Below are 24,227 nucleotides of genomic sequence, written 5' to 3'. Positions count from 1 at the left end.
CATTCTGTGTACTGTGCCACTAAGTAATGCTAAAAATATTTGAAGATGCTCCTTCTGGGTTCGTGGCAGCTGTACAAACTGCTGTGGGAACAACACGATATCCTTCTCAGCCATCAATCTCACTGCTAGGACAAGAATGGGACAGTTTTTTTGTTTTTTTGTTTGTTTGTTTTTTACACAACAATTTCTAATACAAAAATTAACTCAGAGAAAATGAAATTTTTGCTAGAAATAGTTAGTACTGACATTTTGAGCCTCCAAAATTCGGGTGGGAATTGCTGCCAGGCACCACCAGCTGTGTTTGTGGGAACAACAGATTTCAAAGCACTCTGTGCCCTCATTACAGAGGAAAAAACCTGGGACTCGTTAGGTAGCAATTACCTTTTGTTTGCAACTCTCAGCTGATGCACTTTTAAAATAATAAGCACGATTAAGCCCTAACACGATTCAACTAACCCAAATCAGTTTTTCTCAGATTTTCCAGTTTTCAAACATTTGGATTTTACTGAGATGAGAACAAAATCTCGCCATATGCATTGTAATGGAGAGGAGAGCAGCTCCATGCAGATCTGCAGTGGAAGAGCAGTGCCCCTCCTCAGAACGAGGACCACGTGCTGCCTCCAACCACGTCATACTGCAGGGACTGGGTTTCTTCTTCACTATGGAGAAATATCATCCCCTGGAATTACCTGGTATTAATAAAATTGCTTGATGATTACATAATGGGAGTTAGTTTATAATGTATAATTAAGTGGATGAGTCACGTTCCCCAGATAGATCTTCCACGGTTTTTCTCTATAGGAACACAAGGAAAATGACTTCTGACAGATCTGGCCAGAGGTAGGAAGGACTGAAAAGGACTCATCACACAGAAACAGCCACAGGTGGGCACTGGTGCAGTTGTACCCCACAGATGTGCTCAGCAGCGTCAGTGCCTTCTCCCAAACCCGGCTGTGAGCACAGAAAAGGCGGTGCCACGGGAGCAGGCAGGACCTTCCATGTGCTAAGACCACCCTCCAGGTGGCCACGGTGGCTTTTCCAGCCCTTACTCCTAACCCTGTACCCCAGAGGAAGGAGACTCCCTTCCTTCTCTGCTGGCAGCCAGGACACATCTGCCCTGCTGCACAGCATGTGGCCACCCTGCAGTCTGGGTGGACTGGGTGAGCCTTTCAGGCTTAAATAGTCCACCAACCTCTTCTGGGCAGCAGCTCGTAACGTTTCCATCACAGGGAAAGGGAGGAAACCTCATTGCAAGCAGCTGTGGTGTCATCTGCCCTCAAAGCATCCTCCTCCTCCTCCACCCTCTTCCATTTCGGCTGTGCCCTGAAGCATGTCAGTCAATGCACAAGGGCAGCTTGTCCTGAATGCCATGAAACTCTCAGCTCTGAGGGTACGTTGTGACTGTATGTTTTCTCCATTAGCTATGCTCAGTGCCAAAAACAATACTCTGTTTCAAAACAAGGCCCATGTTTTAAATCTCAGCTTACAGTTCAGTCCACGCCTCTTTTCCTATAGCGGTGTGGGAGGCACAGGCATCACAGCTTCTCTGGTAGCACTTATTTAGCACTTATTTCTGGATTTTGCAGAAGATATTGTCTAAAATCCTCTGATTAGCTCAGTATGCTTGCAGATGCCTGGACAGTCGTATGAGACATAACTGCAGTGATAACTACCATCTCATAAAAGAGCTGGTGGAAAGGACTTCCATACCACAGCCAATCTGAAATAAAACATTCCTTTCAGGAACTGTTTGCTCCGTAACATCTCTCTGATCCCAATGAGTGCAGACACACAGAACCCACCAGGCTTCTTGAGTTTTAAGGAGCCAGTCATCACTCTGGAGGTATGATACCTGCAAGGATTCGGGGGGAAAAGTGGCACCAAGTCTTCCTTTCACTAAGCATCGAGCTGTGAAGTACATTGTGCCCAAGGATACTCACTGATGCTCAAACAAAGCAAACGTGCCCTGCTTGGGAACGGAAGACACAGAGCTTAGTCTAACCAAAAGGAATAACTAATACAACAGACGCAGTAAGCATCCTTCCAATAAATAAATAAATAAATAAGCCTCTCCCTTCTGCAGAATTACACAGAACAACCCAACAATGTTCCTATAACACGGACATCAGCGACTGGAAGCCAACAGGCAGAAGGTAACCCCACAGCTCCATGTGCCAAAGCAGCTGTTAGGACAGGAGACAGACGCATGAGCTTCAAGAGACAAGGATTTTTCACCAGAACAAGCTAAAATTATCATCACTGAGACTCCAACAAGTTTTGCAGTGAATGATTTCAGTTTCTCCAGGCCGCAGAAGGCCTGGCTTCCTGGGACATTTCATGACACGGAGCGGGAGCTGAAACTTTAGGTGTGCCCAACCGTGTGGGTGAGGGTGTGCTGGGAGGGGTGTTTATAAAAAGATGTTTCCACAAACACTTGCTATGAGCCCATAACAACCAAACCTCCAAATTAGCAACAATCAACATCACAAAGGCTTAATGAGGAAAAAATAAAACAGCCAATCAATAGGGGAAGTTGGACATCACCCAACTAGTTCAGCCTACACGGTGCCAGCTAACAGAGCATTGACATTACCATTTGTATCTTTCATTTATTCTGTGCTTCTAGTCCATGTTTCTATTTGTTTTATGCTCCATCAGTTGAGCATCCTGTCATTATCAGAACTCCAACTCACAATTTATTTGTTTTTTTTTGTTGTTGTTATATCCACATTAATTTTTAGTAGTATCTTCCACGCTGTCACTACTCTTCAGAAATCCCAGGGCAAAATGTAAGTTTACAAAACCTTCTCTGTACACGATGCATACAGCATCAGAGTAAGGCCGAGGTACTGTACGTGACCGCCTTTTCCCAATAAAAACCCAGCCCGCATATACTCAGGTAATGCAGTGCAGGTGTTCCTGTGCATTAACCTCCTCCTACAGGGGGGAGGATGTTTGGACGTGCGCTGAGACAGGTAAACATCCTGGCTGAAACTCTGCAATCCCTCCTGCAGCGGGGACACATCCTCACTGCTCGTCTCTCACCTTCACCGATGTGCCAAGAGAAACCAGCCCAGAGCCAGGATGCTTCCCCCAGTCCCTCAACTGTGCTGTAACCTCAGTTGGTCTGAGCAAATATTTCCTGCAACAAGCCATCACATTTTTCTTCCTTGCAGTTTTACACAGAGATATTTTCAAGTTGTTGACATAAAATTTTACATAATAAGCTGTTTTTCAAACATAACTGCAGCTGGATGTTTGGGACAAACTGCTGATGTACCATATTTGACAATGTTCACTAAGTATTTAGGAGAAATTAAGAAGTCTCAATGGTTCAAGTGTACCTACAAAATACATCCTGTGATGTTTTCAAAAGGCATAAAGCGACAAAAGACTAAAAATAAGGAGCACGTGGCATAAGATACCCATAAACCAGAACGTAGTAAGATATTGCCTGTGTATAAGAATTAGCTGGGATTCCTTGACACATAACTGAAAGGGGAAAGAGAATGAGGAATGATCACGTTAGAAGAGAGATGGCAACATTCATCACTGTCTCATGCTGTGACAGTTTATTGTTGTGCTGAAGGAGATGCAAATGGGATGAGGTGAGTGGGATGAGTTTAACTCTGATTACTGTAAGTCAGTGGACTAGATCACTGAAAATATCTGCCTAATTCAGAGCCACCCAATAGAAATTACATGTTTTGTATTAACAAACAAACGGTCAGGAACACTCCGAGTATGGGCTAAGCTTCCTGACACTGTCAAACATCTCCCTTTGGCAAATTACTCTTGGCATAAAAGCCACGGCTTGCGAATACACATGGCAAGGTACTCCCTTCGCTGGTGACACCCACAGTCTCAGGTATAAATTCAGACCAGGCAGGGGAGGACTCGGAGCTATGATTCCAGAACAACTGTAAAACCAGCTGAATCCTTCCCTGCTGCCACTATGAGCTGTGGCTCCAAGCAAACCTCTAGAAGCTGCCACCGAGGGAGCAGCGGTGGCGGCGCGAGCGGCGGCGGTGGCGGAGGGGGCAGCACGTATTCCTCTGCCTCCTCACGAAGATACACCGCTAGGACAAGCGGTGGCGGCAGGTTTTCTGGTGGCAGTTGTGGTGGAGGAAGCTCCAGAAGCTGCTACGGGGGGGCAGTGAGCGGTGGGAGCTATGGAAGGATCAGGCACTGCAGTTACGGAGGGGGAATGAGCGGCGGTAGCTGCAGAGGAGGAGGTGGGGGCGGATATTTTGGAGGGGGAATGAGTGGTGGCAGCTATGGAGGGATGAGCGGTGGTGGCTACGGAGGAGGAATGCGCCGTGGCAGCATGGGAGGATGCTTCGGATCAGCCAGGAACGGGTTTGGTGGTGGTTACGGAGGAAGCTTTGGTGGAGGTGCTGCTGGTTTCAGCAGTGGCAGCTTTGGCGGCGGTGGCAGCTTTGGCGGAGGTGGCTTTGGTGGAGGGAGCATGGGAATTCTGTCCAACGACGAAAAGCTGACCATGCAGAACCTTAACGACCGCCTGGCTTCCTACCTGGACACGGTCAGAAACTTGGAAAAGGAAAATGCTCAGCTTGAGCAGTTAATCAGGGAGTGGTACCAGAAGCAAGGCCCTACTGGCAGAAAGGATTACAGTCACTACTACGGGGAAATCGAAGACCTTCAAAATCAGGTAGGGTGTTCTTCGTCACAGAAGCTTAAGAAGCATCAGATGGACTTTTGCGATTGAGAAAAATCTTTGAGGCAGCCAGTGTGGATATTTTACATTCACTAAGTGTCTCCCTGCAAGTACCTCGTGTGCTTGAAACTCTGCCTTCTGTGCATGCCTCCAACTCTCTCCAGCCCAAAGTGGAGAAACAATGCACACCCCTACAGACATCCCAGTCCGTTGGCAGTGAGTGCAGGCTCTCAGCTGCCTGCAGTGGGTTTTAGAGCCTAGGAAAAACAGCAACAATTACCTTGCAGGGTGTGCAGTGTCTGACATTTGAGTACAGCCCCAGGCCCGTGGGCACGGCAGGTGAGCCACAGCTGCTGTGATGGCTCCAAGCCTCTTGGTTGGACTCCTCACTCCCCTCTTGCATTCCCCAAGTAGGTTTTTTTGCAGTTCTGATGCTGTTTTCATAACGGTACCTCTTCATTTTGCACCATAGATGACCTTTCTAGGCCCTTCTATGTAGGAAACGCTCAGACACCTGGGACATCCCATTCCTATGTGTGTCTCTTGTTCAAACCTGAGAGATTCACAGGGAAAATTGTCCTCACTACTGTCTTCTCTTCTAGCTTGTGACTGCGGCTGTGGAAACCAACAGGATACTTTTGGACCTGGATAACACAAGGATGACTGCAGAAGACTTCAGGATAAAGTAAATACTTACTTCTCTTTTCCAGGCTCTGACTTCTTCCCTCCTTCTTGCCCCAACCTTCTCTCAGAAACTTATTCAACACAGAAATCAATCCACAGGGTTCCTGCTGGCTCCATGACAGCACATGTGAAATAATCTGTAAGACATCAAAACTCTCATTACTTCTGTAACAGTCTTCAATGGGAATACTTCCTATGACTGTGGAAGCAAAGAACGATTTTTTTTTTTAAAACGTGTGCTTAGGGGAAAGCTTTAAAAAAGCTTTATTTTTAAGGGTAGAAAAATTGTGACTATCTCTCACTGAAGGTCAAATGAAACAGACACAAGAAACCTACACAAAATCTACAGAAAGAGAAAAGATGAAATAGACTACAGAATACATTTTCATATTAAAGTTTAATATTAACATTAAACTTTAAGTAAGAGCTTTCATAATTCTGCTGATTGAGAGATGCTCTTTGCTACAGAGTACAGGCACAAAAGCAGGCACTGAGACACTGAAATACATTGTCTTTTTTGTAAATAAAGTCAGCAGGAGAAGGACTGAGAGCCCAAGACTAGGGCTGACGTTTCTGCCTTTTCCTTGGTGCAGGTATGAGACCGAGTATGGTCTCCGGCAGAACGTGGAGGCTGACATCAACACCCTGCGACCCTTGTTGGATAATCTGACTCTGAGCAGGTCTGACCTGGAGATGCAATTTGAGTCCCTGAAGGAGGAGATGATTGGCCTCAAGAAGAACCATGAGGAGGTGAGAGCCAGATCCTGCCTCAAACTGGAGGGGAAAACAAGAACGCTTCCAATACTAGAAATAAAGGCTTCCCAGGTGACATCTGCTGCACCAAGGAGCCTTCCCTGCCCCCCTAATGTGCAGCAGCTCAGCAAGGGGCAGCCTGAGACAGCCTCAGTGCCAGGCCTGGGCTCTTCCAGGGCATCTCTTAGCACAGGTCCCCTCCATAAGCAGTGTCTGGGAAGTCAAGGCTGAATAATTGCAACAAGAAAACAAAAACAAAAACAAAAACAAAACATACAGATATGTATGTTGTTGAAAGGCTCCAGGATGGTTTATGACTTCAAAGGAAGTTAAATGACTCCAAAACTCTTTCACAATGTAATTTCTCCTCTTTGTTTGTTTGCCTTGGGCCTGGGTTTTCTCTTCAGGAAATCAAATCACTGCAAACCCAATCTGGTGGTGATGTGAATGTGGAGGTCAATGCTGCTCCAGGAGAGGATCTGCTGAAGAAACTGAACGATATGAGACAAGAATATGAGCATATTATTCAGAAAAACCGTGAAGAGGTTGAAAGGTGGTATGAGAGCAAGGTAAATGACGAGCACTGAAAGTTTAAAAAAGTAATTGTCCTAAGTCATGCTGATCTGAACTGTCCCCGCAGTAAGGAAGCAGGTTTTCTTGATTTATTTCATTACAAATATAGTCAGAAGCATCTAGAATTCACATAGATTTTCCTTAGTTTATATAAGTAGAAATCAGTACAATGGAATGAAAACTTACTATTTCTCATGGAATCATAGAATATACCGAATTGGAAGGGACCCACAAAGATCACTGAGTCCATGTTTCCCTCTAACAAAAGGGGGTTAGGTGTCTCATCTGCATCCCAGAAAAATTAAGGTTTGAATGTTCATATTAGAAAAGCAAAATAACACCAACTTTTGGTAAGAACTTCCTGTAGATGAATGATACCCCGAATGCCAGTTATTCAATTGCTTTTAGGATAAAAATGGTAGAATCTCTCTGATGGGCAAAATATTATAGGTAAACCTAAAAAGCTCCAAGACTGTATGTTCATTTTTCAGATGGAGGAAGTGAGTCAACAAGTCCACTCAAGTGGTCAGGAACTGGAATCAAGCACCCAGCAGATCTCTGCGCTGAGACGTGACTATCAGAGCCTGGAAATCGAGCTGCAGTCTCAGCTCAGCATGGTATGCAACGATTGCTCCTGGTCCTCTGAAATGCGAGTTGCTGGAATCACAGGAGATACAGCTATCTGGAGCTATAGCTAGACTCTACACATAAAGAATAAGACACCATCAAAGATTTTTCTCATTTTGGGCATAAGGAAGGGCTCATCTTGCCACAGCCCTGTACTCACTGTACTTTTTCTTCCATTCTCAGGTACGGTCTTTGCAATCCAACCTGGAAGACACGGAACGTCGCTACAACATGCAGCTGCAGCAGATCCAGAGCATGATCAGCCCCTTGGAGGAGGAGCTGGCCAGCATCCGCTGCGAGATGGAGAGCCAGAACCAGGAGTACAAGATGCTGCTGGGCATCAAGACCCGCCTGGAACAGGAGATTGCTCAGTACCGGGCACTGCTGCAGGAGGGACAGCATGGCATCGGGTAATCCAGATTAATTAACATACCTCTGCCAACAGGTGGAGATGACAGTAATAAGAGATGATAGTAATAATATTTATATTAGGAACCAGTGCAACTGATTCATCGTCAGGATATTTACTACAACCACAAGAATTCATACTGAATCTACAGCTTAGCTGGCAGTGCACAAAGCTGTATTATTCTGTACTTATTGTGAACTGGACAAAAACATGTAGAAAAGTTTTTAAAACTATCATTTGCCTTCTGTTCCACTAAGTCCAATCAGGAACTATGAAGTTATGTATGAAAATGAAAGACAAGCAAGAGAATAACTACTTTCTAAATACTCAAAGTACAAATTTTTGACTCTTGAAAGACAGCCAAAGCCATTAATTCTCTTTCTTTTTCTTCCTCTGTGCAGATCAGTTGATTTGTTCTTACTTAAGAATGTTCAAAACCAGTTCTCTAGAACACATTTCACATGGTAGTGCTTTCTCAACCATAGAGGAAAGTCCCAAAGTGGCCTCGATAAAGTCACGAGGATGCCGGACCTCAGTCCTGCTGCAATAAATTTTGTGTGTGTGTTGTTCCTTTCTTACAGCTCCTCGCAGGGAGGAGGTGGTGGTGGCGGATCCTCAGGAGGAGGTGGCCACGGAGGAATTAGCTGGTCTTCTGGGAGAGGAAGCAGTGGAGGAGGAAGCAGTTGGTCCTCAGGTGGAGGAAGCAGTGGAGGAAGAACTGGAGGATCCTGCGGAAAAGCTTCTGGAGGCGGAGGAGGAGGGAGTGGAGGAGGAGCTGGAGGGGGAGGCTGTGGAAGAACTTCAGGTGGAGGAGGTGGCGGTGGAGGAGGAGGGGGAAAATCCTGCCTCTCCCACTCGTCGTCTTCCCACTCCCACTCTGGCAGATCTTGTGAAAGCCAAGGTAAGAACTGGAATAAAAGTGTATATCCTTCCATTAACTTCTCCCTCGAAATAGCAGTGAAGGGTTTGACAACTTCCTTCCACATTTGGAAACCTGGAGACATTTTTGCTGTTTCTGTCACCATCATGTTTTAAGTTCACTCCGACATTTGTTCTTAAGCAGTAACACAATGAACACGGTGGCATTTTCACAAGCGACTCAAGTGTAAAGGATGTTATGAAGAGCTTCATCAGAGGATGTGTAGGAGGAAATAAAGGAGGAAAAGGAAAACTAAAGCCCAACTGAAAGCATACAGGGAACCAGAGAAGTCAGTAGTATCAGAATGAAGCCAAATGTTAGAAATGTAATGGATATTAAGGGAGCAATATGATTAAAGCAGAGTGAAGTAGCTGCAACACTCATCACATTTAAAATAAAAGGAGCATTAGCTGCCAAAATCCTAAAGCAGCAAAAGATGAGGAGTGACCAAAAGGTCTGTTCCGTATCTGATTTCATGGCTGTGGTTCCAGGAGGTGCTGAAAACCTGAAGCTCTGCCTGGAAGGGAATAGAACACTGGAGAGAGGAGCAACAATGGAGGAAGTGTCCGAGGCCATAAAAACTATAAGATCAGGTAAGGATTCTGGTCCTGACAGCATCTCAAACAAATGCCTGAAAACACTGAAAATGAGCTGAAGGTCATAATTTTTAGAAAGCTTTGATCAAACTTCCTACCTGACTTGCAGCAGTCCTGTGTGTGCTAATGTTTGGTAGGCAAAATTAAGATATATGACATGCCATCCTACTTTAATTTTTAAAGAATTGGTGTAAATACCCCAACAAACAAATACAGATTCTAAGTCCATCTGTATTAGATTTATACTGCTACAGCTGCTCTAAATTTAAAGTGACTCCTGATTTACGTTTACAGAGGGGAGAGTAGAAGCAGTTCCATATATTCAATGACAAACCTGCAGATGAACATGTGTGGACAAATATGAAGCCTGACACTGGGAAAAATCTAGTCCACCGAGAACTGCCCAGCCTTTAATTACGAAGGAACAAAAAGATTAAAAATGCTGAATGAGATAACACTTAAAAAAATCTTGCTTCCCTTCGTCTTTCCACAGGCAGTTTTAGGAAGTCTGAGCACTGATGGGCAAAGCTGGCATCTCCCACTGCAGGACCTTCTGACCAAGCAGAACGTACCCGGACACCTGATCACACCTCTGTGAAGAGCAAGGGCGAGCCCTAGCTCTATAACTCAGCACTGTTCACTCCGTGGGCTCATCCCAACTCTCCGGATGGCCCACCCGCTTCTTCCGTCTGACTTTCTGTGCCTAATCACTGTTACCTGAGTTAATCTCTACCGTGATTGGTATTCTAGTGGAAAGAAAAATCCTCTAATAAACCTTTACTTCTCTCTGATGCAACCACAAAGCCGTGTCTGACACAATTTCTTTTAGCACACATCTTTATATGAACCGGTTACAAACGTCAGCCCTACACGAGTGCACAATAACAACTCAATTAGGTTATGCAAAAGACCCAAAAGTTCACAGTGGCACATTCACCATTTAAGAGCAACCAGGCAAAACACTGAAGACTACAAACGAACACATTTTGAGTGCTGCCTGCGTGGGTTCACATCAGATAAGGAGAGTGCAAAGTTCAGCAATAGCCTAACGCTACTTTGCGGCAGTAGCTATCTGCACTGTAAAATAAATTCATAAAGCTGGAGTAGAAACCGAATTGCATGTGTACAGTCTTACAGAAGGTGGATTCTCAGCCTGGTTTAATGAGCACAGCCATGGGAGCTGTGCAATACTTGGCCTCTTCTCTGTGTTTCCACTTCAGGGCATCTCTGTTGTATACGAATGAACAGAGATTTTAGGTGAAGACTGGCAACCTATTCACATTTGGGATGTACTTTTACAAAACCTAGTGTGTCTTGGCAGGCTGAGAGAAACAAAAAGAAATCCAAGGGAAAGGATTCCCAAGCTGTTTTTAGGGGCTGGTTACAGATCTCCCAGCAGAGGGATGGCTCTCAGGGGTAAAGGTGCTCTGGAAGATACAGATTGAGCCTCTCCTTGCTTTAATTATAGCCACGGATCCCTCTCCTATGCCCTGGACGGGTGCTAAAGGGCCAGAGGGTTCCCTCTGCCTGCTCCCATGCTGCACCCCATACAGGGCTTTTCATTTCTGTTGAGGATAATTCAAGGGTGGGGTCTGTGCCAGCAGAACTTCCATGGGCTGAACTGCTGAAATGAACTCTGGGGGGAATTTCACTTGAGAATAATTCAGATGGCTTCTCACATCAGCCCTGTCCATTCTTTAATTCTTTAACTAATTCATTTTTTATCCTTTGCATTTCTTGATTCATCTCCTTGAACACAAACCAAAAGAACCAGATAGGATTATCACTGGCATCAGTCTTTCTCTCTTGGTTTTGCAGAAGACGCTGGAGTCATGAGCTGTGCTGTTTCACTCCGAGGGAGGCATCACCTGCTGGAGGAGGTTGAGAAACGCCGATCGAGTGGGAGACCGTGGGAACGGGAATCCTGAACGCCCGGGTTGTAGGCAGATACGTGCCAGTGATTCACTGCATTGCCTTACACCAGGCTCTCAGCCAGTGTGACTAGTCTTGAAAAAAATAAAATAAAATTCTCCTGACCACTGCTGCTATGGGTGTCTGAGCAACTGGCCAACCTTTGTCTAAGGTATATATATAAATATATAAGGGACTACTTTATATACATAAACATTTATTGATATCTCTGATCTAACATGCAAAGAGGCAATGTGGATCCCGTTTGCAAGAATTCCCCCAACTCCATCTGACTGCAAAATCACCTACTTCATTGTAAACCCTCTGCAGCATCAAATCCCACGTGCCTCTATATTGCTAGCTAACCCTAAACACACCTTCCCTGTTTGCTCTGCTCCTTTTCCACCTGTTGGAGGCTGTGACAGCTTCTTTCTTACACCCGACTAGATGGGGTCATAAACTAACAGCCCAAATTAAATAATATTCTCAAGAGAGCAGCCCTGCTTATCATACCTCCTCCAAGAGCCACGACATCTCTGCTGCGCTCGTGCTTCCTGGCTTTTATAGGGCGATTGACTGTACCCACCTGACCTGTGGCCATACAGCAGCACTGGGGAGGTTACTGACGTCTGCGTGGAGCAATGTGCTGCTCTGCGCTGTAGGAGCAGCTCTGAGGACTAAGGATAGCTCCCTTTCCTTGATCCTACACCTCTTTCCAAAACCACAGCTTCCTTTTCATGCTCTTACTGCCACTTACCTAATTACCATGCACCCAGCCCTGCAGAAGAAACCCCAGTGATGCAGCCCTTGGGGGACCAGCGCGGAATGAAGCCTGAAGAGTTGGACGTGTGGGGCTCAGCACTGCAGCTGGGAAAGCCATACAGCAGCATGAACCTGCAACGTTAGGATGGGATGCCTGGGAACATGCAGTGCAATTCTGCTGCTAGCTTGAGTGCTTACATTGGCATGTTTATAATCACACACAGAAATAAGGAAAAAATTCTGAGTACTTAGGATAAATAGCATTATATCACTATTACTACTTTTACTACTCAGCCTTGTCCATACTATTTTTTTCTTCCTTAATTAAAATGTGTACCTGTCTTAAAACGGTGTTGTTACAATGCTCCTAGCATTACCAGAAAGTGGAAGAAAGTGCAAGGTTAAGAATTCTGTCCTTTCTTCACTTTACTTATACAGAATCTGCATTTAGGCTACGGGTGCACAGACATAGCACGGAATCACAGAATCACATATGCTTACTGAGAGAACAGGCTGATAATAAGAACAATGAAAAAAAAACTTATGTGGCCAAACAGAGCTAGGAAACCAAAACTACTGCAAACCAGGACTAAAAATTACAAATGTCGTAGCATCGGGTATCAAAGTTTAGGGCATGCTTAAAGTGGGACTCCAGCAATATCAGGAGTAGGGAGGATAGCCTTGCAATTTTTATTTGCATGCATTTTGTTAGGCATTAATCAGCATAATAAGCTTTAATTTTATGAGCAAAAAATGTTGCAATTTAGATACTTATCTGGTGTTCCTATTAGTGCTCTGAAAGGAAAATTGCGCTGCGTGTTGAAACAAGACCTTCAGAAACTCCTTAGGCAAAAATAAATGTGGGCACACACTCCTGTCTGTTTGGCTTCAGAGCTCCCAGAGCAATTCATTTGTCCATTTGAAAGCACAGAAGCAATTTCAAATTTTCAAAATTGCCTATGCATATATTTTGCTGATCTCTCTTTTGTTCAGCATTGACTGTCAGCCCATGTGCAAGTGCACAAGGCTAGGTTCTGCCCAGATTTAGTACAGCAAGATGTGCCATTTCCCTGCACTGCTTGGGGGGAGGAAGAAATGAGCAAGTCATGGTTTAGTGGAGGGCTGTTAGCGTTAGGTTGGAGGTTGGACTCGATGACCTTGAGGTCTCTTCCAACCTAGAAAATTCTGTGATTCTGTGATTCTGTGAAGTCTTTCTGGAGCCCACCCATCTCAACATTTATGTCCAGCTGGTTTTTGTTCATTTTCATGATGAGAGAACACACATTGCTTGGGCAGTCATTGACTTATAGTGTTCAGTAGCAGACTTTGTCTTCATTCTGATTCTGGGCAGTCACTTCTTTGATATACATCATGGAGGCCTGATCAAAAGGAAAACAATAACTGAGAGAGAGCGTCAAAGAATGTCAGCTGTACTTGAAACGTGGCCTGAGCTGAGCTCAACGAGAAGCAGTGCACAGTGTCAAAACAGCCAGGTACTCTGCAGGCTGAGTAATGCTGGGAGCTGTGGCAATAAATGTCCTTGTTCTGGGCTGACTTGGAAATAAGAATGTTATATAGCACACCGGGTGCTGCAGCAACACAAAAGCCTGAAGGATTAAGCTGTGCATCATATGTAGGAAAGAGGTGAGAAGAGGTCCTAAAATTGCCAGGTCCCATTAGGTTCTTAAGTAAACTCTAAGCCTTACATCATCCATAAAACTCAGTAATGGAAAGCATCAGAGAACAAAAATGTTTAAAAGTTCATGAGCTCAGAAGGAAAACAATCATTCTGTCCACAAAACAGGTCTGCACTGATTTACAGATATTTACCCAGTTAAATATTTAATAATCAATAAGTTAAAATACACCAGGAGGGAATACAACGTACACAACATTACAAGAAGATGAAACAGTCGCAGTTCATCTGTATTTTTCGGGTACTTAATGTTAGGGTCTGAAGAGACAGGCTACATTTTTGAGAGCTCAGTGACTGTGATAGAAACAAGCCACCCCAGGGGAAATTTTTCAGCTCGAAAGAATAGAGCAGATCCTAACAGCCAGTAGGATTTCTGTAAAGGGCACTAAGATCAAACTGGTAACAAAAATGAAATAACTGCAACACAAAAAAGGAACATCCCACCAGCATGCGACTTAAAAAAAGTCACCAAAGGTCTAAAGGCAGTTCTTCTGTTTGTGTTCCTCCGTCACAGATAAGTAGTAGTGATAATACAGAACTAAAATGAAATTTTGAGGCTGTCTAAAGTTCTCCACCCTCACTCTCCCTTTTCTTTCATTTTGTTTTTGTTGTTAAGTATTTTCCAAGCATACATTAAGATGCTTTATCAGGATAACCTTCCAGCACGGACAAGTCTCTGCAGTGAATGAGTATGTACAGGAAAAGTGTATAAATAAAAGAGAAAACAATGTATGTTCTCAGAAAGTACATAAATGGATTAAAAGACTCTTTTGGCAAATGTTCTTCCTCTTGTTGCAATAATTTTAAAGAGTTTTTTTGCTCCTTATCACTAACAAACCTATAGGTTGCTCTGTGTGAAAAGTATCAGCAAGGACTATCTCTAGAATCAGTGATGGAAAACTGAATGTCACGATCAATTTTACTTACTGGGGTGGAATTTGTGAAAAAGGTCCCTCAGTGCCCAAAATCACACTACCCAGACACAGGGGCAAAACAAAATTAAAAGCAAAAATCACTTTGCCTTAGTAAACTACATCTTTCGACACCAATAAGAGAACAAGCAGAAGCCCAGAAACTGTGTTTGCGCTGCTGAGGTGACACCACCATCCTCCAGCTGTGAAACAGGAGATATTATCACATCGCCAGCTACTTGAAAACTTTCATCATCTTTGAGCCATTGAGTGTATAAAATAGCAAGATAAGATCAGAAAGCTTTTGAAAGAGATTGCATAAGCAGCAATACAGCAATGTTGGCAAAACCACGGCACGAAGGACAGGACGATGGATTCAGTCTGTCAGAAAATGTTAAATAATGCTTAATTTCATGTAAAAAGACCAGAAAGGGCAGAAATGGAGCTTGTAGAAGAAATACGCACATGGATACTGACAGCAGGGTGTAAAAAGCAGCAACACATAATGAATTTGTAGATCGAGGCCACCTTTGGAAAGCAAGGACTGAGCTGCCAGCTGCCGAGAAAAGGGCAGCACACAGCAGACAACAGTTCCTCAGATGTCCCCTTCTTTGCTCCCCACACCTCAGCTGTAGGGGAGAACGAAACTGCACAAATGCCTTGCAGCCATGAGAAGATCAGTAACCAGAGAGGAAGGGCAATAAAGAAGTTTCAGTAACATCCAACAAAACAGTCGCTGGAGAAATGTACACATTCTTCCAGCCAAAGTGCAAAAATTTACCCATTTTGTGTGCAAGTATTTGGGGTCCATCTCCAGCAAGACCAAGGTGCTGCTGGCTTTGCCATTGCGTACAGTCAAGCAGTAAGGTCTGGCTGTTTGCACGAATGAGATCTCCACTGTGTTAAAAAGTAGGATGGAAATTTCTCCCAAAAGGAAGCAATGTAAGAATAGAGCAAAGCAGATGCTGAGAAAAAAGAGATTTGCATTTGAACCAACTTATTTAGCTTTCACCCTGGACAAAGATGAAACGTCACAATGCAAACGTAGTTTTGGAGGTGGTGACAGACATCTGGAACCAAGCACCACTTGCCAAAACTCAGAATCTTCTTACAGCTTTTTCAGAAATGTGCAATTCTGTCTTCAGATACTCTGCTTTGCCACCAAATCTAACAGCTGAGGGTGAAAACCTCTTGGGAACATCTTGGGTAAACTTCTGGGGCTCAGTGCATGACTGAAGACTGGTTTCATTTCTTTGGTGGTCTCAACAGCATGATTTCTACTGATTTGTATAAAAAAAACTTTTTGGCTTTTCCCTCTGAGTACTATTCTAGAGCCTCGAGGATCTCCGTGCCATAAGCACCACGCACAATTACTTTGTGCTCTGTAATATATGACACAGAAACAATAGGGAGAATGAGCTGTTTATATTAAACCTTACAGGTCTTACCACACAGTGGTTTATAGGTCATTGCCTGGCTTAATAAAGCTTCTAATTGTGCTACAATTGACTTTACAGCATAATTAAAGTATCCCTAATCTTCCTATTATTTTAGATCAACAGCTTTTTGGTGGGCAAAAAAAAATATTTTATTTTCTTTGAATTCCATGTTTTAGCTATCTTGTGCACTGGCCTGGCGCCTTCTTCACAAAGGAAGAATTTTGATTTTTCAATACAAATGCTAATCTGCTCGAAGGAGATTTCTCACCACTAAATATGTTCTCAGTGAGGGCAGGGATACACAAGTTGGACAATCTAAATAGACAAGTCACACGGTCCTAGTAATAAAATTCTTGCATTATCACATATAGTGCAAAAAATAAAAATAAAAGAATACAAGAAGAATATAAGAAGCATTAAAGATCTTAAATGTACAGAATGTAGAAGAGCAGAAGTCTTTGACAACAGCAGCTACATAGAACTGAGCAAGGAATGCAGATGAATAAAGAAATAAATAAACGCACAGTCTTAGCATGAGAGATTTGGGTTTCATCTTCTTTCTTTTAGGGAAGAACTGAGAACAATTCCCTCTGTGTAGCACCATCAGTTCCAACATTAGCTTCAGCATGACCCTGGTAAGGTGATTTTTGCATCGAAAAGCAGATCCAGGTTGCATCAGGCTACCTGTTCCAGAAAAGCTACGTGAAGAGAATGCCACCCAAAGAAAGTGAAATGTTTGGTCTTAAAGAAATACCATAAACCCAGCAATAGGCCAGATTGCCTGAGATATGAGCACAAAAATATTGTTCAGCAAATTATTCTTGGCACAAACAACAAGGCTGTTAAATGCCCTGGGAGAAGGAAACACCCTGGTGGTGACACCCACTGTCAAACGTATAAATAGAGAGAGCTGGGGATGAAAATCTACAGTCCTGAAGCTTATCAGGCTGTGCACCTAGATCTGAGCTTGTGGTTTACCTCCTACCTGCTGTCACGATGAGCTGTGGCACTAAATCTTCATCTAGCATCGTTAAGATTACCGCTGGTGGTGGTGGTGGTGGAGGATGCAGCAGTGGAGGTGGTGGCGGGGGCAGCAGCTGTGGGATACGCAGGTCTGGTGGATACTCCTCGGTCTCCACTAGAAGATACACCTCTTCTGGAGGAAGCGGAGGCTTTTCTGGGAGAAGCTTTGGTGGTGGAGGCTCCAGGAGCAGCTATGGAGGGGGATTTAGCAGCGGCAGTTGCGGAAGGATTGGCCGCAGCAGCTATGGTGGGAGAATAAGCAGCGGCAGCTATGGAGGAGGAATGGGTGGAAGCATGGGAGGAGGATTTGGATCATGTGGAGGTGGTTTTGGGGGAATGGGAGGTGGTTATGGAGGTAGCATGAGCGGAGGCAGTTTCGGTGGTGGTGGATATAGCGGAGGTGGATTTAGTGGCTTCGGGGGCAGCGGTGGCTTTGGTGGTGGCAGCGGTGGCTTTGGTGGTGGCAGCTTTGGTGGTGGCAGCTATGGTGGAGGTAGTTTCGGTGGAATGGGCTTCGGTGAAGATTCCGGGCTGCTCTCCACGAACGAGAAGCTGACCATGCAGAACCTTAATGACCGCCTGGCATCTTACATGGATAAAGTCCGAGGCTTGGAGGAAGAAAATGCTCACCTCGAACGTCTGATCAGGGAGTGGTATCAAAAGCAAGGTCCCACTGGTACCAGGGACTACAGCCAATATTACAGAACAATTGAAGAACTGCAAAACCAGGTATGATAAAATTTGACTAACTTTGGGTAGATTCTCCTTAGAATGGCCTGGCACTTGCCTGCTATGGCACCATTTTCCTATTTGGGGCAACGTATTCCTTGGTTTGCTTTAGCCAGGAGCATCCTGGTGTGGTGACCAAGCCTGATTACCAGCTTTGCTTTGCTCTTGGTGATACAGGTGCTCTGGCACACTTGTATTTGGCACATGTAGCATCATTTGGTGCAACAGCAGGCCTTTATTAGTGCTCCCACTGGGAGGCTTGTTCCTTTCCTTCAATGCAGTGCCCTTGTTCGTTTGCTCCTCAATCTCTAAAACAGGAGATAGAATCAGTGCTTGCTTATGTTGTGTTACCTGTGGCCAGATAAACTGAATCTTTTTTTGTGAATATACAGCATGAGCTAACATGTGGGCCACTGTGTTTAGTCTAATCCTAGCTCTCAGCCATTTTTTGCTCTCCTACTTGAATATTGTTGCTGTCAGATGCAAGGGTAATGTTTTCCCACTGTTTTGGGAGTATTGTGAGTTTATTTGATTATTCTTTCCAATAAGGTATTGCACTTTTGATGGATATTTGTAAACTAAAATTGACAGCAAAGGCACCAACCAGTGCTGATGGTATATAAAGGCACTCTCTTTTGGTTGGGGACAATAAACCTCTCTGTATAGCACCAGCAGCACTAGTCAGGGTTACAAAGATATTCTGAAATGTGTTAAAGCACACATATTTTATTCCTATCTGTGTGTCAGCCTGCAAAGACAGCTGCCTGATCATCATCTGCCTTCTCCCTTCCAGATTGTTGGTGCAAATGTGGACCTCAACAAGATCCTTCTTGACATCGACAACACCAGGATGACTGTGGATGACTTCAGACTGAAGTGAGTCTTTCCTTTCCTGGCCTATGCCATCTTCCCTGCCTTTACCACCATGAATTTGCATTGCCACTCTCCTGTTGTAGATACTACAGTGTCTTGGCTCCAACAACAGAATAGATAATTGTTGGGAAGAGCATTGTGAGAATGACTTTAAGGGCTTTTCATTGCTACTGTGCTTCAGAGAAGTTGTTGAGGAGTGCTGCTTAAAGGACTATATTCTCTGTTTCTCCACCTTTGCTTGTAGATTTATAAGCATAATCTTCCTCACATAAATCCCACAGAGTAATTCTACTGAAATCTAAACCTATTGAGATGGAAAGAGAATTAGGTCCTTTCTCTTATGAACTAAGCAATGGGACTAACAACCAAAGATGTACTGGTGGGAGCTGTTCATAAGCAAGACAACAGAGAGCACTGGCAGCAGCTTTACAATCTTTCTTGTCTGTGATTTAGGTATGAAACTGAATACACTCTCCACCAGAGTGTGGCAAGTGACATCAATGGATTACGTCCACTTCTGGATCAACTGACTCTATCCAGGTCTGATTTGGAGACACAGTTTGAATCCCTTAAAGAAGAACTGATCTATCTGAAGAAGAACCACGAAGAGGTAAATTTCTCTGCACTTTAAATTAATAACTAATGAAAACCCAACCCTCAGAGAATTTCCTGTGTGTTTCTTCTGCTAGCAGTAACCAGATCTGGCTGGCTTTGATCATCCAACTTAACCCAATCTGGCTTTGATTTGCAGGGGTATGCAGCAGCCACAGCTGCCTGAAACTGCTGTAACCAGACACCTAGGTCAACGTGTGGCAAAATGGGGTCGGGGAAATGAATGGTTTTCAGTACCAGGCACAATTTTCTTGCTGAAATCACAGAAGGATAATTGGGTAGGATATATGGAGGAGTCAAAGGAAAACATTCATACTATCTGCAGTGGTATTTCCCATTGAGAAGAACAATACACAGCAGGATTTTCACAAAGAGCATGCTGCACAGAATTCCTTATCCTCCCGAAGAGAAAAACTCAGGATCAAGGAGTTTGTGGTGCCTGGCTACTGCTCACTGTGAAGTTTAGCTTAGGAATGGCAAAATTGCTTTCTTTCACAACAAGGGAAGATGAGGGAGTGATATGGATCTGTGAGGATTTGTGTCCCTTTCTTTAGTTGAAACTACGACATTTCTTTTTTCCTTCAACTTTTTTTGAATTCGGTGGGGCTTTTTTGTGTTTTGCAGGAAATGAAAGGACTGCAAACACAATCTGGTGGTGATGTCAATGTGGAGGTCAATGCCACTCCTGGTATTAATCTGATGGAAAAACTGAATGAAATGCGCTGTGAATATGAACGGCTTATTGAGAACAACCGGAAAGAGGTGGAAAGCTGGTATGAAACCAAGGTAAAGAACAAGGTTTTTTAGTTACTACTTCTTTCACAAAGAATTGGAAGGACTGGATGGCCCCATGCATTAAGTAAGGGACATTCATATTAAATGATTTTAAGTAGTTTACTGTAACAAGTCAGTTCTGGAGTATTACATGGGAAAGCACGTGTATTCCAGCAGCATTACACAGAGGGTTGGTGTGGGTTAGTGGACTGGCACATAGGAAATATACACAGACAGTCTACATTACATCTCCCTTTACACATATTCATTGCTTTATAAATGCTGTTACGATGCCCCCACATTTGCTTTCTTATAATTAGAAATATCTCAAATTTATATGTGTATTTTTTAGATGGAAGAAGTTAACCAACAAGTCCACTCAAGCGGCCAGGAGATCCAATCAAGCAACCAACAGATCTCTGAGCTTAGACGTGAATATCAGAGCCTGGAAATTGAGCTGCAGTCGCAAATCAGCATGGTAAGTAAAGGTGTTTGCTTCTGTGACACAGGCAGTATGTGCCACCAGAATAAACAGATTGGTTGTGCCTAGAATTTACTCCATCTTTAGAGAACGGGCTGTTGGATTGCTTCATCATCAAAGACATGCTTTTCTCTGTTTTGTACAGATCTATTTTTCCACCAAATTGAGTTAGACTTGCCACATTCCCATAACCACTGCAATTTTTTTTCCATTTGCAGATAGACTCTTTGCAATCCAACCTGGATGACACGGAACGTCGCTACAACATGCAGCTGCAGCAGATCCAGAGCATGATCGGCCCCTTGGAGGAGGAGCTGGCCAGCATCCGCTGCGAGATGGAGAGCCAGAACGAAGAGTACAAGATGCTGCTGGGCATCAAGACCCGCCTGGAGCAGGAGATTGCTCAGTACCGCTCACTGCTTGAGGAAGGACAGCAAGACATTGTGTATGTACACTGACAAAAGAACACAGCGTTATGTGAATCCCAGGGCTGCCTAATTAGTCACAAAGACAGTAAATGAACAGTTTAGACTTGCAAAGCAGGTTTTGGACTGAAATGGGGCTAATTCTGCTATCTTGACCAATCACCTCCCAGGTTTGAAGTACTATAAATTTCTTGGCAAGTCTATTCAGGGGAGAAATTGCGTGATGAAATTTTACTGCAGAAATTCTGAACTACCAATTTTGGGCTGGATAAGGAAAAGGAAACCCAAGCTGAAGCTGAAGCTTCATGTGCTGCCTTTCCAGTTTGGAGCATGGTGACCCTTACAGTAGTGCAACTGAGAAAGCAGCAGCTCTAAATCTTACAAGAAGTTTATGAGTAGTGTGTGGAAAAAGCAAAAACTCCCGTGTTCAAGCCGAAATTGAAAGGGAGGTTGATTTTTGGCACCGCATCAGTTGTCTTTCTGATCTGTGTGAGGTTCCAAAAAGGCAAAGTACAGACAGGCCTGGGTGCAGTGCCTGTAGGTAGGTTTCCTTCTGAGATCAAAAATGCAGGTGATTAACTTTTTTTTTTCTTTCTTTTTCTCTCTTCACAGAGTCCCAGCTGGAGGAATGGGAGGTGGAATGGGAGGAGGAATGGGAGGAGGAATGGGAGGTGGAATGGGAGGTGGCAGAATAGGAGGTGGTAGCTATTCTGGAGGAGGAAGAGGAGGAAGTGGTAGCATAAGCGGTGGCTATGGAGGTGTTAGCTCTTCTTCTAGCTGCGGCATGGGAGGAGGAATGGGAGGAGGAATGGGAGGAGGAATGGGAAGCGGAGGAATGGGAAGCGGAGGAATCAGTGGAGGAATAGGAGGAGGAAGTGGAGGAAGCTGCGGTGGTGTAATCGGAGGAGGAAGCGGAGGAGGAAGAATCTCAGGAGGTGTCAGCAGCTCCCACTCCTACTCCTCATCTTCCCAGTCTCAGGCCTGCAGGAGCGGTGGTGAAAGCCAAGGTGAGAACTGTTACATGGACACGGTATTCTCGCAGTCCCATCCTTATCAATTTATATACCACATCAACATCCTCTCCTGAGGACAAACAGTGCTGAGGATAAACAAGCACTTCTGGAAAGTGCTGGTTTTACTTATATTGAAAATTCTTTTATATCTGTACATGAAGGACCAACCCTACTTAAGATGCACACATTCAATTTCTATCCAATCTCATGGATGATATCACCATAGCACGTAGTTAAAACTCCAGCTGGTTTTCCTCATCTAATTCGTTGCAGAAGCTCCTAAAAATGCTGCTTTCATACTGTGCCAAAGTTCCCCTTTATGCTTCTGGAACATCTTATGGTCATCTGTCACATAATCAAGGTTCTTTTCCACCTGGTACATATTGATGCCCCAGAGATTGGGTGCCAGTACTGAAAAAAATAATGTTTTCTTTATCTCTACACAGGTTATGCAAGAAAATCTTTCGACTAAGGACACACCCTGAGGATCCGACAGCGCAAGACGTTTCAAACAGCAATTGGCCCAAATCCTCTGCATTCCCCGTGCTCCGGAGGAACGAGATGCTCCTCATGGTTCCTCAGTGCTGCTGATGCCATCTATCCAAAAAGGTCCATCTGAACTACTCAGATGGACCAGCTGCCACGCATGCTACGTGCTTCTTCTACCTAGAATGCTTTCTGGGTTCAATCATTTGCACTTGAACTTCTTGCTTTACAGATTCAACCAGTTTGTTACTTGCGTTGTTCTGTATCAGGAAAATGTCGCTAATAAAATTTCATTTCTGTCTGATGCAACCAGAATCTCGTGTCTAAGATTTTTTTTCCCATTCTGCAAGTATAAACACTTAAAAAGAAAGTACAAAGCCAAGCCAATGATTGCCTCCAGGCAGAAAGGCTGATGATACATTACAACAGCTGATAATGAAATTTAGAGTTAAAGCTCAATTTCTGAGCACTCAGGGCAGATCATAATCTTCCACAGCATCCTGCTACACCTTTGGTTTTTAATAATGTGCCTGATACTCCTGTGGAGCTAAAACACAAAGAGACATGAACAATCACAGGACTGTGACTGTGGAATGAAAGCGGTTTCAATTTGTGGTCGCAAAAACGTATCTGACACTCATCAGTTTGAACTAGAAATGCACAAACTAATGATCTGTTTTTGAACAGAAGGGAAAAAGAGAAAAAAGGGGAACATAATTTAAAGGATTTTTACCAAGTTCCACTCCATAAAATGCTATATATTAACCGCAACATTTGGGCCCTACCCGTGTCAAATGAAGTAGGCATGAAAGTAACTGGAATGTTTATTTTTAGATATAAGAAGATCTGTACTGTGAAGAAAATTAACATAAACTCTTTCAACCTCATCCAGCTGTTCCCTGAAAACTTTTCTGACTCCAGTTTGCAAAACAGCTAGGAGCAGCCCAACAAACCACACACCACAAAGCTCCCTCTCGTCATTAGCACTCTCTGGAGGCTGTGTTTGCTTCTGTCCAGCTGAACGTGCGCTACGCTTCCTTACGTTCAGTACTTCAAAGAACTTACAGCATAGCGTTCTCCAGTGACTGGGACAATTTTGTTCATAAAAACAAAGCTAGCTTTCTCACTGCAGCCCACCCCCTGGGATAAAACCATTTCCAGCGACTTGGCTGACCAAATGACCTTTCCTCCTGGAGCCGAACAACTTCAGAGATCAAAGGAAATGAAAACCAGTCTTCGGCCTTCCAAAGCAGTCTCAGGCGCACAGGTTTCAGGAATCTCAGGAATTTCTGCATGCTACTTTAGAGGAGAGATGGCTGCTAGATTAGACAGATCTTGAACCACAGCTTTAGTAATTTTAACAAGCAGGCAGCACCCAAATTCCTCAGACTCATTTGAAAGGCTCAGTCCATTGTACAGCTACCACCTGGACAACGCAGAAGAGAAGTCAACTTCAGGCCGTGCAGTCCTCAAGTAATGCGAGCAGTGGAAAAGAAGGAAAGGAACACAAAATATCCCCTCTGAGGCAGGTTCAGCTCACACAGCTGACAACAGAAGGCTCTGTATTACGCAGGCCAAGAGGGGATGTTGATGGTGAATCCAAGTTTTAAAAAAAAGGCACACAGAGGTAAGAGCTCCAAAGGCTGGCAAGTATCCAGGGCAAGCAAGGAGCCAAAATTTCCCCAAGGCTGCACAAATCTCACCTGTACGTTGCCTTGCAGGCCTAACTGCTGACGGAGGGCTCTGCGCTCAGGGACTGGCCTCTAGTGGAGCTCAAAGAAAATGTGTTTTTTGTGCAAGAGACACCAGTGCCACTGATTAAAGACTAATAGGCCAACACACGAGGGTGTGGA

At 44.1% G+C, this 24,227-nt stretch overlaps 2 protein-coding genes across 2 annotated transcripts; both read left to right on the top strand.

Moving 5' to 3' along the window:
• Positions 1 to 3,955: 3,955 nt before the first annotated feature.
• On the top strand, positions 3,956 to 9,779 carry LOC116498547 (keratin, type I cytoskeletal 13-like). The gene is made up of 11 exons (XM_032202873.1): positions 3,956 to 4,007; positions 4,038 to 4,214; positions 4,257 to 4,672; positions 5,281 to 5,363; positions 5,956 to 6,112; positions 6,523 to 6,684; positions 7,180 to 7,305; positions 7,499 to 7,725; positions 8,306 to 8,625; positions 9,135 to 9,236; positions 9,733 to 9,779. The coding sequence occupies exons 1-11, from the start codon at positions 3,956 to 3,958 to the stop codon at positions 9,756 to 9,758; spliced, it is 1,848 nt and encodes a 615-aa protein (XP_032058764.1). The 3' UTR covers positions 9,759 to 9,779.
• Positions 9,780 to 17,272: 7,493 nt separating this feature from the next.
• On the top strand, positions 17,273 to 22,669 carry LOC116498538 (keratin, type I cytoskeletal 10-like). Its single transcript, XM_032202855.1, has 8 exons — positions 17,273 to 17,710; positions 18,504 to 18,586; positions 19,037 to 19,193; positions 19,820 to 19,981; positions 20,322 to 20,451; positions 20,673 to 20,895; positions 21,761 to 21,882; positions 22,335 to 22,669. The coding sequence occupies exons 1-8, from the start codon at positions 17,276 to 17,278 to the stop codon at positions 22,358 to 22,360; spliced, it is 1,338 nt and encodes a 445-aa protein (XP_032058746.1). The 5' UTR covers positions 17,273 to 17,275; the 3' UTR covers positions 22,361 to 22,669.
• The last annotated feature ends 1,558 nt before the right edge of the window (positions 22,670 to 24,227 follow it).

The sequence above is a fragment of the Aythya fuligula genome, chromosome 24 (genome assembly GCF_009819795.1).
Source record: "Aythya fuligula isolate bAytFul2 chromosome 24, bAytFul2.pri, whole genome shotgun sequence".
Taxonomy (NCBI): Eukaryota; Metazoa; Chordata; class Aves; order Anseriformes; family Anatidae; genus Aythya; species Aythya fuligula.
Note: the sequence above shows the minus strand (reverse complement) of the source record. Positions and strands in the feature narration are given on the sequence as shown.

Coding starts and splice junctions, on each gene's coding strand:
- LOC116498538 (XM_032202855.1), top strand. CDS start 17,276: ATGGGAGGAGGATTTGGATCATGTGGAGGTGGTTTTGGGGGAATGGGA. Junction 19,194..19,819: donor TGAAGAAGAACCACGAAGAG/GTAAATTTCTCT, acceptor TGTGTTTTGCAG/GAAATGAAAGGACTGCAAAC. Junction 21,883..22,334: donor GAGCGGTGGTGAAAGCCAAG/GTGAGAACTGTT, acceptor ATCTCTACACAG/GTTATGCAAGAAAATCTTTC.
- LOC116498547 (XM_032202873.1), top strand. CDS start 3,956: ATGAGCTGTGGCTCCAAGCAAACCTCTAGAAGCTGCCACCGAGGGAGC. Junction 6,685..7,179: donor AAAGGTGGTATGAGAGCAAG/GTAAATGACGAG, acceptor TTCATTTTTCAG/ATGGAGGAAGTGAGTCAACA. Junction 7,306..7,498: donor TGCAGTCTCAGCTCAGCATG/GTATGCAACGAT, acceptor TTCCATTCTCAG/GTACGGTCTTTGCAATCCAA.